At 51.8% G+C, this 14,576-nt stretch overlaps 1 protein-coding gene across 1 annotated transcript; it reads left to right on the top strand.

Annotated features, from left to right (window-relative positions):
- Nucleotides 1-407: 407 nt before the first annotated feature.
- On the top strand, nucleotides 408-11,468 carry Opn4 (opsin 4). The gene is made up of 10 exons (XM_042690335.1): nucleotides 408-551; nucleotides 1,946-2,088; nucleotides 3,840-3,973; nucleotides 4,300-4,503; nucleotides 5,133-5,304; nucleotides 5,948-6,103; nucleotides 6,956-7,063; nucleotides 8,003-8,183; nucleotides 8,918-9,061; nucleotides 11,430-11,468. The coding sequence occupies exons 1-10, from the start codon at nucleotides 408-410 to the stop codon at nucleotides 11,466-11,468; spliced, it is 1,425 nt and encodes a 474-aa protein (XP_042546269.1).
- The last annotated feature ends 3,108 nt before the right edge of the window (nucleotides 11,469-14,576 follow it).

Raw genomic sequence — 14,576 nt, 5'->3', positions numbered from 1 at the left:
CTCAGTGCAATACCCAGGTGCCAAGCCTAGCAGTGCACACGCACATACATACCCCATCATTATATCACCAACATCAGACCTTAGGGGGCAGACAGCAAAGACCCATGTCTGAACCTAGAGACAAAGAGTCACTGAGCATGTGCAGCCCTTCTGTTTAAAGGTGCAGGGGGACTCTGTGGCTGTGATGGTTTTAACTGTAACACTCATTCTTCCCACTTCACTGAACACGGAATAGCCATCAGCTCCAAGAGCAGCTCTAGGTTCAGCCTGCACTGGGAGAGCAGGCAGCAGGTGGACTGGACCACAGCACTGAGTATGGAGGAAAGCTAGGAGGTTGGGCACAAAGTCCTGAGCTCCCCAAGTCCTTGACTTCTCTGTGGACTTGAGCAAGACCACTCTGTCTCGCGATGAACCCTCCGTCAAGGCCAAGAATCTCTCCAAATCCAACCCAGGAGCCCAGCTTTGCTGCCACCCCAGCCTCGCCTGGCAGATGGGACAGTACCCAGAGCAATGTCTCCACCCCCGGCCAGCTTCCACCCATCAGCACCACGGTAAGCCCACAGAGCAGGTCCATGCTCAGAGCCTTTCCTCTCCAATTCTTCGTCCCCTTCCTCAGCTCTGCTATGGGAACCTGGGCAAGTCGCTGGACCTCTGAGCCTTTTCTACATACTGGCTGAAAAAGAGAATACAGGCCATTGCCGGCCACTCCCCCCTCTCCCCTTCAAGAGTGCTGGTGGACCAGAAAGGCTGGCCCTGATCACAAAGGGCTGGAAGAACCAGGCTTGCCCTTGGTTATATCCACTTCTTTAAAAAAGTTGGCTAGATGCCCAGTTGAACCTTCCAGAGAGGAATACAAACTCTGGGCCCTGGGCATCTGGAATTGTTATGGTCAGAGTAAGATACTGGGCAGGACAGAGATCAAACCACAACATACCCATACTTCCTTGGAAAGGGGCTAGTGTGAAAGGGATCCTCAGATCCCTCTAAGCTAACCTTACCAGTGATGGTTTTCTAGCATTCTTTATTTTCTCATTCCCTCCCTCCCTCCCTCCTTCTCTCCCTCCCTTCCTTCCCCTTCAGCTAAAGAGCTCAGGGACAGCACCCAAGCCCAGAGTTCAAGTCCCATGACCAAAAAAAAAAAAAAAAAAAGAGTTTCATGGCTTTTCCTGCCTGGGCTGGCTTTGAACCTCAATCCTCAGTTCTCAGCCTCCTGAGTAGCCAGGATTACGGGCGTGAGCCACTGGCGCCCGACTCTAAAGGACATTTTTTCTCTCTCCCTCTTACCAAGGTTCAAGATCAGCATCACCCAGTTCCACTATGGGGAATAAAATTTCTCCACTGAGATTTGCTAAGCATTGTCCTACTTTTAGAGAAAGATAGACAGATGGGTTGGCAGGAGGAGTCAGTATCTAGGAGTTGTCAGAGTTCCCTAAACATCTCCCTGTTTTTCAGGCACATGTTTGTCCCACCAGCCTGTCAAGTGATCTGAGCCTAGCCTTAGAGCCCCAAACACCTGTTTGTACTGGAGCTTGAGTTCAATTTTAGGAAAGTATGTACTTCTATTTCAGTTTGGCCACTAGCTTCTCTGTGGTCATTTCCTTACCTGCCCACAAGGACCCTACCTCTTCATTTTCAGGGATGTTTGCAGGTGATGGGTATAATATAATCGTTTTCTCCTCTTCCTTCTCCCTCCTCCTCCTCCTCCTCCTCCTCCTCCTCCTACTCCTCCTCCTCCTCTTCCTCTTCCCCCTCCTCTCTCTCTCTCTCTCTCTCTCTCTCTCTCTCTCTCTCTCTCTCTCTCTCTCTGTATGTATGTGTGTGTACTGGTCCTATGGCTTGAACTCAGAGCCTGGGGGCTGCCTCTGAGCTTTTGTGCTCAAGACTAGGGCCCTATCACTTGAGCCACAGCTTCCACTCTAACCCTTCTTTTTCTGTCTTTCTATAGATGGCTGGCACTCAAGCTGCCCAGGTCCCCTTCCCTACAGTTGATGTTCCAGATCACGCTCATTATACCCTGGGCACGGTGATCCTGCTGGTGGGGCTCACGGGGATGCTGGGAAATCTGACCGTCATCTATACCTTTTGCAGGTATCTGGCTGGTCGAACCAGCCTCAGGGCATCAAGAGTGGGGGCCTGGCCGTGTGAAACAGGGCTGAATGCAATGTGGAGATGTTGTGTCATTCTGCTCAGTTGAGACTTAGGTGAGGCCAGGGACAAGTGTTCCATAGTCTTGGGGCAGAAGACTCAATCTTCAAGCTTAGATCTGATTCTTATTGTATTGTATTGTATTTTTGTCAGTCATGAAGCTTGAACTCTGTCAAGGCCTGAACATTGTCCATGAGCTTTTGAGCTTAAGCATTCTACCACTTTGAACCATAGTTTCACTTCCAGTTTTTAGGTGGTTAATTGAAGGTAAGGGTCTCACTTACTTTCCTGCCCAGGCTGGCTTTGAACTATAATCCTCAGACCTCAGTCTCCTAAGTAGCTAGGATTATAGGCACGAGCCACCAACACTGGGCTTAGAACTGAATCTTTAAGCTCAGGGAATGGTGGAGGCTGGGAGGGAATGGTCCAGGGAAGTTTAAATGGTACCTGCTGGTTGTTGGATTCTGGCACACCCTGTATGTGGAGCTGGTACCCTAAGGCCCTCAGATCTCTGCTCATTTTGTCTTGTTCTTAGTTTACCCCTGTCATCACCTGCCCCCAGGGAGCATCCTTTTTGTGCTTTGAGGAGCAGCCTGGACACCCAGATGCTGAAACCTGATGCCCTCAGCAACAGTCCCCAGACTTCCTTCCTCATCTTCCCCTCTGGAAGTCTGATGGCTGAGACAGGCGGATGGGGAAGTGAACAGACTGAGGGTCTCACAGTCCCTGGCTCCACAGATTAGCAGAAGGGCTGGGCCAGTCATTTATTGTCTTTGAGCTCACTCTTTGTGAAAGAGATTTGTGATTTCTTCCTTGGAGTCCAGGGGATGATTGAGTAAGCGAACTGGCTGACTGTGCTAGTTGCTGTGTTGTGTGACTGAGAGTGAAGTCACTTTTGTAAAGGCTTCCGTGATCTCCCCTGGAAAATGGCAACCACATGCCTCCCTTCGGGTAGACGCAAGGGTGGCTGTGACAGGAGATGAGCTGTGTGGTCACAGTCACCATTCCCTTGGCAAAGACACTTGTTAAAGAGGACAAGTGGGGAGCCTGAGGAAGTAGGAGCTGGGAGGGCAATCAGGACACATGGGAGGAGCTGCTGGGGAAGCCACTGGAGAGACGAAGTCTGGAGAGATTTGTCTAAGGAGAGAATGTGAGTCATACAGACGCAATCAGAAGGTGAGAAGAGGAACCCAGTCTCCCCTGGGTGGCACAGCACACTGTAGAGAGACATTATTCATTACCTCTTTCTGAAGGAGCTTCCATAGGCATCCCCTTCAACCACTGGGGTTAACTGTTGCATAGGTAACACCTGCTGGACAGACGGCTAAGTCTGTGGCCCAGCAACCTTAGCCTGTCTGAATGTGCACGTACATACATGCATGTACATGCAGGTGAACACATACATGTATACTAACAGGGACATGCATGTATCCACACATGCAAATACGTGCATATGTTGTGTGGATACACACACATATGCCCACATGTATTCATGAATGTGAACATATGCATATGTGGTTGCATGTGCATTGCACACATGTGCTATGCATGTGTTAACTGGTGTATAAATGAATGCATTTGTGCATATATGGGTGTGGGGTGTGTGTGCTTATGTGGGTGTGCGTGTGTGCATGTATGAATGTGTAGCATGTGTGTGCTGGGAATCATCCCTTTACCACTTCTGACCCTTACAGGACCAGAGGTCTGAGAACCCCCGCCAATATGTTCATCATCAACCTTGCAGTCAGCGACTTCCTCATGTCCTTCACCCAGGCCCCTGTCTTCTTTGCCAGCAGCCTCCACAAGCAGTGGCTCTTTGGGGAGGCAGGTAGACACTTGGGGATACCTTTTGCTGGATGGATGAGGGATGATTTGACCCAAGGATGCCCATGGAGAAGGGTGGCCCAGGGGAAGCCACCTTCTCTGCCCTTTGTGGGCGGAGAGAGTGAGCAACACACTCCATCCCAAGAGTAAGCAGGGAAAAGGGAGGTTCTGGGCTTGAGAAGCTTGGCCAGACAGGGTGGAGAAGGCTCAGACCATTTTCTCTAGAGGGCAGAGACAGCGACTAGCTTTCCCCATTTCTAGCCCTTCCTCTCATTGGGTAACTGAGGGGCTCCCTTCTCCAAGAGCTAAAGGCAGGGGCTGTACCCACAGGCTGCGAATTCTATGCCTTCTGTGGAGCTCTCTTTGGCATCACCTCCATGATCACCCTGATGGCCATTGCCCTGGACCGCTATCTGGTGATCACACGCCCATTGGCCACCATCGGGGTGACATCCAAGAGACGAACTGCATTTGTCCTGCTGGGTGTCTGGGTCTATGCCCTGGCCTGGAGTCTTCCACCATTCTTTGGCTGGAGTAAGTGGTTTGGTGGAATTGGGGGAGGGGCAGATATGCTGGCAGATATAGTTGAAGGGGAGAGAGATGACCTCGGGGGGAGATCAGTGAACTTGGGTTGGCAGGCTGGCAAGGACCTCGTCAAATGGACACCTGGAGGGTAGCACGAGCAGTAGGAGAAACTGAGCGATCCCTCAGGGGCTGGAGAATCATCTGGGCAGCCTGTGCTGCAATATGGGAGTTCTCAGATACAGTGAAATGACTGCTATGTCTGCTGCAGGGTTTGCAGCAAGTCAGATTAGACAGGGGGCTGTGATGTGAGGTTCCACAAACAGGAGGGGAGGCAGCAAGGCCCTGGGGCTACCTGGAGGCCTGGTTTACCACTGGGCCTCTACTCTAGCCAATCAAGAACAAGCAGCAGCTGGTTTTGCCTGCTGTCTCGTCAGTTGATGTCACAGCCAGAATCAGGTTGGAAAGTTTCCTCCACATCCCCACCCTGCCACAGGATTTCTCAAAAGTGGGCAGCTGGGAGAGTTGGGGGACTAGGGTTGTTTATAGGAACCCCAAGCTTCACACAGAAAGCCCCTAGTGGACAAGAAGCTTTAGGCAGTGCCACCATGAAGGCTGAGCACTTGGCCCTTGGCTTCCAGGTGCCTATGTGCCCGAGGGGCTGCTCACATCCTGCTCCTGGGACTACATGACCTTCACCCCCTCTGTGCGCTCCTACACCATGTTGCTCTTCTGCTTTGTGTTCTTCCTCCCCCTGCTCGTCATCATCTATTGCTACATCTTCATCTTCAGAGCCATCCGGGAGACACGTCGGTAAGTACCTAGCACAAAGGAAGGGCTAAAGGAGCAGGCTTTGTTTTGCTTAGTAGAGCATACCCAGCTCCAGGCAGGAAAAAACAAGTGAATAGGCACATGTGATTTGAAGTTTTTTGTTTTTTGTTTTTTAATTTTTGGTGCCTGTTCTGGGGTTTGAACTTAGGGCCTGGGGTTGCTGTCTTTGAACTTGTGTGTCTGAGCCTGTGTGTGTGTGTGTGTGTGTGTGTGTGTGTCTGTCTGTCTGTCTGTCCTTGGGCTTGAACTTAGGCCATGGATGCCATCTCTGAGCTCTTTTGCTCAAGGCTAGTTCTCTACTACTTTGAGCCACAACTCCACTTCTGGTTTTCTGATGGTTAATTGGAGATAAGAGTCCCATGGACTTTCCTGCCTAGGCTGACTTTGAACCACAATCCTCAGATCTTAGCGTCCTTAGTAGCTAGGATTTCAGGTGTGAGCCACCAGTGCATGCTTGGAGACCATCTTCTAAGTCGGGACAAAGAAGGCATCCACATAGAACCACAGGAAACCTGTTGAGACTTTGTGAAACGAATACTTTGTGGAAAGGATGGACAGTCCAGGCCCATTCTGGCACAGTAGCTGTGGCCCTGTATTTGCTACAACATGGGTTTGCCTTTCTTAGGGCCTGCGAGGGCTGTGGTGAGTCCCCACGGCAACGGCAGCAGTGGCAGCGGCTGCAGAGCGAGTGGAAGATGGCCAAGATCGCACTGCTGGTCATCCTCCTCTTTGTACTTTCCTGGGCCCCCTATTCCACTGTGGCCCTGGTGGCCTTTGCTGGGTGAGCAGGGACTGAAGGGATTGGAAAGGGGAGGGACCCCTAGGCAGCCTCTCCTACCTAGGTCAACCAATGGGACGGCATAAAGCTAACCTCCCAGCCCTGCCTTCTCCCAGTGTGGCATGCCCCACCCCAGCGGCCCTGCTTACTTCTGGAGCTCCAGGGTACACATTCAGATCCAACCCCTCTGGGGAACACACAGCTGTTCCTCAGGTCCCAGTCCTCGCCTTGCCTGGGCCATGGATACATAGCTGGGGTGCTGTCACCTCGCATGGATTCCTAAGAGCTGTCCTCTAGTCCTTTGCAGCTATTCTGGGAACTTTGATATCTCCAGCAGCGTGGCCAAAGGCCAGACTTCAGAAGTACTTTGGGGACAGTGAGAACTATGACATCTTAGAAGTGTCTGGGTCTGTATCTACTTGTGTAGGAATGGCCTGGATCCCTATAGAACCTACTGTGAAGTCTCTCTCTCAGAATGCAGGGGAGCAGGGGGCATGTCATGGTGTGAGAATTGCTGCACAAGAGGGCCAGGGCCAATGGGGAACAGGGGGAGGTACTACCAGCATCATAGGATCCAATGGACAATGAGGCCTGGCAAACCCCACCTCAAGCCTGGTGAATCTTCCTCCCAGAGCCCCGTCCCCAACAATCTCATAGCTCCATTCCCATTCCATCAGAATTCTCCCTAGCACTGCTGGGTTGAATTATTTATGTTGGTTTGGGCTGGGCTAGGATTTGGGCCTTGACAGGTCTGACCCAGAGGAAGAAGGTTCATGGGTAAAAGCTAACTGGGGGTGGTGGGGAGAGGTGAGGGGTGTGGGGTAGGGATGAGTGAAGGAACCTCCTCCCTCCTAGGTATGCACACATCCTGACGCCCTACATGAACTCAGTGCCAGCCGTCATCGCCAAGGCTTCTTCCATCCACAACCCCATCGTTTATGCCATCACCCACCCCAAGTACAGGTGCAGTACCCTCCAGGTCTCCAGGTTCCCTCCATGTGGGCGTGGAGGGCTTGGGCCTGCAGATATGTGTGTGTGTGTGTGTGTGTGTGTGTGTGTGTGTGTGAGATCTCTCGTAGGTGAGTTGAGCAAGGGCCATAAGCATCTAGGAGCAGCCAGTAGGATCCAGAGTTGACACAATTCTTCTCTGGCCTTAACTTCGCAGAGGGCTCTATTTGGAGGAATACCAGGAATTTTTTTTTCTGGGCAATGTCTAGCTTTAACTCTGGGATCTTCAGAGTTGGTGATTAAAGGTAGGCAGGGTTACTGATAAGCAGTGCTGCTACCCACCCTCAAAAAAGACACTGACATCCCAGAAAGATCCCATCTAGGAGTTCTTTGACTCTGCCTAAGGGGCCCTGGCAGGGTCCTGAGTGGTTGTGGCCAGCACAGCTCTACTGATAAGAATCCCAACAAGGTACTTCTCCCTCGAGGCCCCCAGTGCTTCCTATAGCTTGGTGGTATCTATCACTCATCACCCTCCTGAAGTTGGTTGCAGGTCTCAGTCAGTCCAGCCTAAAGGACACAGGAAGTCCCTGGTCCCTATCAGCCAGAGATGTCCTTTTGGCCAGCCATATGAGGGCTGGAAGCAATGTCCACCTGGTTGAACCTTCTATTCCAGGTTCTCTCTCTCCACATGCATGAATCCAGGATCTGTTATCTGTCCTAACATCCCTGCAAGTCTGTCAGACTCCTGTCTATCTGTTATCCATTCCATTATTCCTGGGTCCTGTCAGACTCAGCATCTATCTGTCCCCATCATCCAGCATCTGTCTGTCCATCTTCATTACCTCCAATGACTCCTAGTGGCTATCTGTTCCCATCACTAAGCATCTATCTGTCCACTCATCCTGTATCAGCTTGTCTTTCCCTTCATCCTAACCAGATGCATGACTCCTCCAGGGTGGCCATTGCCCAGCATTTGCCCTGCTTGAGAGTGCTACTGGGTGTGTCAGGCCAGCATGATCACCCCTCACTCAGCTTCCGCTCTACTCACCGCTCCACACTGACCAGCCAGACCTCTGACCTCAGCTGGATCTCTGGACGGAGACGCCAGGAGTCCTTAGGCTCTGAAAGCAAGATGGTAAGACTTCTAGGCCTTTGTCAGCTGATACCTTACCACCCTTTCCCTATGCAGCCCCAGACCTCTAGGAAGTCCTAGGTCCTGGCCAGGCTGCCACTGAGATGGGGTGGGAGGGGTGGTCAGCCCCTCCCAACCTTATGGGTGTCACTCTCTTGTGACTAGCAGAGGAATTGGGGTGACACAGGAATGTATCATTCTACACATGGGTCTTCCAACTCCAGGGCATCTCTTTTTCCATGCTAACACTATCTCCAGAGCAAAGATGGAATCGATTCGCATTCTTGGCCTTAGATGGGCATCTAGAGACAAGGCATGAGCCAACTTAGACCCCTTGGTCCCTCAGCACTAAGCTCTCTCGCATAGGGAGAAGGGGTGTCTCAAAGAATCACAGGGGCTGGGATGTAGCTCGATGGCAAAGTGCTTGCCAACAAGTGCAATGTCATGGATTCGATCCTCAGTACCAAAATAGAAAAGACAAAAAATACAGCCAAAGAATCACAGGATACATAATACATTCATAGGAAGGTGCATATCAATCATAACACTAACATGCACTCTGGTCCAGGCATGTGAGGTTTGCAGGGACTTGGTGATTGAAACTTTACAGTTAATGGCGCCATGAAACTGCCATAGATACCTGTGGTAATGCTGGGGAAGGACTTGTCAGGGGGTTGGGGAGGGGCAGGCTGCAGGGGGTCAGTCTTTCCTCACAGTTACGCTCCCTCTTCCCCCAGGGCTGGACAGACACAGAGGCAGCAGCTGCATGGGGGGATGCCCAGCAAATGACTGGACAGTCTCCCTGCAGTCAGGACCTGGAGGATGGGGAAGTCAAGGTTCTTCCCAGAGCCCAGAGAAAGGAAGCCAAGACACCCAAGAAGGCGATTGGATCCAGTACCTGCCAATCTATGAAGGGGAGGGGAATAGGGAGAAGTAGCCCAGAGAGTGGCCAGGAACAAGGCTTAGTTTAGCAGGCAGCATAATGTCCTCTGGGAATCACCCCTTCCCCAGACATTCCAGCTTTCCCTCAACAGCTTCAACTGAGTATAGGCTGTGGCTGTTCTTGGTGTGTTGTGCATGACTGTGTGGCTCTATGAACACCTCTAGCAGTTGGTGTCCCTGGTTATGCCTTAGTAAGGTATGTGAATAATTGTGTGTGTCCATGAATGTGGGTGATCTGTGCAGCCAACAGAGCATATAAGTCATACATGAATGTGACCGTGTGTCTGGCATATGCTGTCATTGTACCACATGCAAGTGTGTCTTTGTGTCTGTCCGTGGGTGCGACTGGGTGAGGACAGTGCATACCTCTTTGTGTGATTTGACGTTGGACATACCTGGGAGAGTGGGTTAAGGGCCATGAAGTGCTCACAGAGAACACCCTGAGACCAGGATGCCACCCAGAATACTTGTGGCTATTAAAAGAAGACCAGCTGTCAGCCCAAGTGCCTATGGAACGCAATGTTGATGGTGATAGAGAAGGCTGGAAATGCTGTGAGCACAGGCAGCCCCTCCCCTCCCCTTGCAGCTCCCCACCCGGCCCTTCTCTTACCCACACACACACAGCTCAGGACCTGTCTTCCTCTTCCTCCTGCTGGCTCCCCATAAGTTCACAAGAGGCAAGCACTCCCTGCCCTCCCTACCCCTACCCCATTCCCCAGTAATTTCACCATCTGGAAGCACCACTGCCCAATTTGGAACCCAGGGACTCTATAGCCACTAAAGCAAGGAAGGAAGCAGTCCTGACAGTGACCTCCAGGCTGGCCAGGCAATGGTGAAAGACACTGCCTGTCCTGGAGGGAGGAGAGGCCAAGGAGGGACGCAGGGAAGGGGCACGGGCAGGGAGAGCCAGCCACCAGTAGTCATCAGACATTCTTTATTTTATTTTGTGCTGTTCTTAGGGCTTGAACTCAGGATCTGGGCACTACCCCTGAGCTATTTTTTTATTGTTATTATAAAAGAGATGTACAGAGGGGTTATAATTACGTAAGTCAGATAATGAGTACATTTCTTTTTGAGCTATTTTTTGCACAAAGCTAGCACTCTACTATTGGAGCCACAGCTCTATTTTCAGCTTTTTTTTTTTGATAAGTAATTGGAGCTAAGAGTCTTATAGACTTTCCTGCCTAGGCTGGCTTCAAATTGTGATTCTCAGATCTCAGCTTTTTGAGTAGCTGGGAGTACCAGCAGAAGTCACCAGCACTCAGCTAGAGCAGATATTCTTGATAAGTGCTGCCATTGAGTTAAGAGTACCCAACCTGCCGGAAACGGAGGCTCATCCCTCAGGACTGTCAGGGAAGGTAAAGGCCACAGGGGGATTCCAAGATGCTGGTGGGCACTGAACAGTACTGTCCATGATCTTGGGTAGATACAGAGGGTACAAGAGAGGAAACTTGGTTTGTCCTGGAATAGGATGTCTCTCTGGGACCCTGGGACCCTCTGTGACCAGTGGGACCCTGGGGATGGCTGAGGAGGCATAGAAGAGAAGAGGCAGAGAAAGTGCTGGAAGCCTGGGGGTGTTTCTAGACCTGACCCTGGAGGACAGGGAGCCTTGGGAGGAGATTTACAGAGTAGCTAGGCTCCTTCAATGTATCTTGAATAGTAAATTGAGTTGAGTGGAATAATCAAGTAGTGACTCAGGGCAGGAGGAGTGAGAAGAGACACACATGTTCAGGAGTGCAGAGAAGAGATGCACGGAAGTGTATACGAGGAGCTCAGTTCATCAGATCAAACCCCAGGAGTGCCAGGTGCTCGGGGCTCACCCCTGTGATTCTAGCTATTCAGGAGGCTAAGATCTGAAGATCCAGGTTCAAAGTCAGCCCTGGCACAAAAGTCTGCAAGACACCTCTCTCCACATAACTAGTAAAAAAAAAGCCAGAAGTGAAAGTGTGGCTCAAGTGGTAGAGCACCAGCCTTGAGCAACAAAGCCAAGGGAAAGCAAGAGTCCCTGAGTTCGAGTCACCCTACTGGCACATATAGACACCCACATACCCACACACCTACACATGGAGCTTAGGAAGTTGAGGATGTCCTAGGAGTCATCCCTAAACCAGTGATAGATATTGTCTCTGGCTCCCTTTCCAAGATCTGAACCTCACTCAACAAGATCTGTCCTCATTGGACCTCAACCTGGCCCTGCCACTCACCATGCCTTCATCTCTTGGTGACCTCAAACCTGAAGGGTCATTGGGGGAGTGGTCCCTTTGGGATGCTCCTCAGGGTAAACAGATGCATGCTATTTATTTTCAGACCAAGGGAGAACTCCCCAGCCTGGACCCCACGATATAGGATATTCCTCATTGGCTCTTTCTTCTGGGACATGTCCAGCTTCATCTTCTCTCCTGTCACCATCACCACCACCAGCACCACCAGCACCACAGGATTATTCCATGAGCCTTCAGGCTCTACAAGTGGTCTCATTGCCCATGCTACTCTGGATTCACAACCACAGCCCCATGTTCCCCTTCCCATACCTTAAAACCCCTCCCTGCAGCATGGTCTACACCCACTCTTCAGCTCAGAAGTCACGTCCAGCCTGGAGCGTGTATCCTCAGGCCCTCCTCTTTCTGGCAGTTGCCTGTCCTCAAAGGCTGTGTGCTAGGGATTGTCTAGGCATTGACAGCGATGACAATAGCAATGGCTCCAGGGAACACATCAGCTGTTTATGAGCCAAGCTTCTTGGCCAGCCTGTGTGCCTAGGCTGGGCATTTTACTGGCCAGCTGAACACAGTCCTACCTGTGCACAGAACACACACACTCATCTCTGGCTTATTTCCCCTCACAGGCATGCCTGTACTGCTAGACACCTCCCCTCCCGCACCAGGTACCTATTTATTTACATGCACTCAGAACACATGATGCACGTTCTGCTCCTGTGGTTTATTTTGCATGAGTGGTCTATATTCCTCCTGGATTATGCCTCTCATAAGGGCAAAGGAAAAAATAAAAGGCAAAGAAGTTCTCCTCTGACAACTTTGCTGTCTACCTGTTGATGCTGTGATGGGAAAGAGAACAGAGCCTGGCCGTGGTGCCTTCTGTTGCTTTTTTGCATTTTCTTGCTTGCTCCCTGCTCTCAGTGAGAGCCTCTGGGTCACTTCTGAAGACCCATCTCAAACGGCAGCTGGGAAAAATACAGGAGGGACAAAGACCAGGCATGGCCCATCATACTCCTCAAGGATATTCTGAGCCCTGCCCAGCCCATGGGTACCAGCTGCTCTCTGGCTTCACATCTCCCAGGGGAGGCAGATGGAGGGAGGCTGGCTTTCCCCTTTAAGAGCATCTTCCCTGCTGCTCCTCCCTTCCCCCAGAGGCCACATCAGGCAGGCAAGAGCCAGAGTCCAGAGAAAGAGCCTGCAACAACAGGTACAGCCTTGCCTGGGTTCCCCAAGAAAGGTGTCCCCCCTCCCTCGTCCTTCTGCAGCCTTTTCCTTTCCCACACTGTTTATCTCCTGCTTCTGAGACCGTACCAGCCTGGCAGGACAGACACTCCTACTAAGACAAGGCTAGACTTATGGATGAGGGCGTGGGGCCCATAGGGACAGTGACTGGTATGGATGCTGGCTTTCTGGGCCAGGCCAGATGGGGTTCTGGGTACAGGGGAGAAGGGTTGTTGAAGTTGGGGAGGGAAGAGCACTGTTCCCTCCCTGGCTTCTTTGACTTGCTCTTTTTGTGACCTTGGATAAATCACCAAATAGTCTTGTAACATGCACATTTGTAGCACATACCTTGCATGTGCCAGACCCTGGGTATTAGGCTGGAGTCCTGGCACATTAGAAATTACTCACACCCAGGCCTGCATCTAGTCCTCAGGGTCCAGCCCAACTTCAGGCCAGCTCTCTGAGAGAGCGAGCAAGTAGCCAACTCAATCTGATCCTATTTTCCAAGCCTCAGTTTCCACAGCTAAAAACCAGAATGGGGGGCTGGGAAGGTGGCTCAGTGGCAGAGCGCTTGCCTTGCATGCATGAGGCCCTGGGTTCGATTCCTCAGCACCACATAAGCAGAAAAAGCCGGAAGTGGTGCTGTGGCTTAAGTGGTAGAGTGCTAGCCTGGAGCTGAAGAGCTGAGGGACAGCACCCAGGCCCAGAGTTCAGGCCACAAAACCAGCAAAAAAAAAACAAACAAAAAAAAATAGAGTGGGCTTCAATCTGTCTCTAGATCACATGGAGCCTGAGATCGCTCTTGGAGGAGGGTTTCTAGGGTCACTCTGATCAAAGACCACACTGGCAGGAGTCTCATGGGGCCAGGGTCCCCAGTGGAACACACTGTCTCTGGGGTATGGATGGAACATGCTATGCATGCTTCTCCTCCCTGCCCCTCTGGCATTGTGTCCCAACAGCTGAGCAAATGGCACTTCTTCCCTCCTCCCTGCCCCCTGCCATTCCTGCGCAAAGGGCACGGGGCCTGGCGTGCAGTGCTGGCAGCTGGAGATTTCCATGCTACTGTCAAGTTTTCCAGGGCACAAATGAGACAGGAGAGCCAGGAATAACCAACTGGGCCCCAGAGGGTCTAGAGGGATGGGCCTGCCTTAAAACTGCTGTCAGACCCTGTGCCAAGGTGGGCAGGCAGAAGTCCCGGTGCACCCCACCCCCACCCCCAGGCAGGGCTTTAGGAGATGCCTGCAGCCACTGACAGCCCATTGTCTGTCATGAATCCTATTGGAACAAGCCCAGGTTCCATCCAGTAGGCCCTCGTCCATTCTCTGTGTGACCTTGGGGAAGTTATTTAACCTCTCTGAACTCTCGTCTTCCAAGGTAGCAGTTCTTGGGACCCCAGGGACAGTGGCATGAAGGGCACCATTCTGAACTTGACGATGCCCAGTTATTATGCTATTATATGATCATTTTTATGACTGGACAAGCCCAAAGCCAATCGCTGGCCTTCTGAGTTAAATCTTTTCCCAGACTTGCTGAGAGCTGAACTCAGCCCTAGGCACCCCCAGGGCCTCACACTCGGTAAGGCATCATCTCAGGGTCCCTGAGAGACAAAATCCCTGCCTAAGGGAGCCCAATCTACAGCCTCCTGGGCTGGAGGTGGGTCTGCTGAAGCAGAGCAAGGGTGTATGGGTTCTGTAGAGGGCAGAAGGCAGGCAAGTGCTCCCTTCCTGCCCCCAAGGGGGGGGGTGTTTCTGGGTGCCCCTCCCCAGGGGCTATATTAGCTTGGTGAGTCATGGTGGACGGCTGGGAGGCCGCAGGCGGGCGGGCCTAGTGTAGGGTTACAGTCCATTTATGGGCTCAGCAAGGCAGATATCAGTGTCGATGGCATTCACTCCCAGCTATTCTTAGGAGCCTCCCAGGAGCTCCACACAGCTAGGCCAGGCAGTAAGGGACACAGCAGGCAAGACTGGGAGTCCAGGGTCGGGGGTCGGGAGCTGAGGCGCGGGCTGGGGAGGCGGGGTGC

Source organism: Dipodomys spectabilis, unplaced genomic scaffold, assembly GCF_019054845.1.
Source record: "Dipodomys spectabilis isolate Male_0828 unplaced genomic scaffold, ASM1905484v1 ptg000136l, whole genome shotgun sequence".
In the NCBI taxonomy this organism is placed as follows: Eukaryota; Metazoa; Chordata; class Mammalia; order Rodentia; family Heteromyidae; genus Dipodomys; species Dipodomys spectabilis.
Note: the sequence above shows the minus strand (reverse complement) of the source record. Positions and strands in the feature narration are given on the sequence as shown.

Coding starts and splice junctions, on each gene's coding strand:
- Opn4 (XM_042690335.1), top strand. CDS start 408: ATGAACCCTCCGTCAAGGCCAAGAATCTCTCCAAATCCAACCCAGGAG. Junction 5,305..5,947: donor GCCATCCGGGAGACACGTCG/GTAAGTACCTAG, acceptor TGCCTTTCTTAG/GGCCTGCGAGGGCTGTGGTG. Junction 6,104..6,955: donor GCCCTGGTGGCCTTTGCTGG/GTGAGCAGGGAC, acceptor CCTCCCTCCTAG/GTATGCACACATCCTGACGC.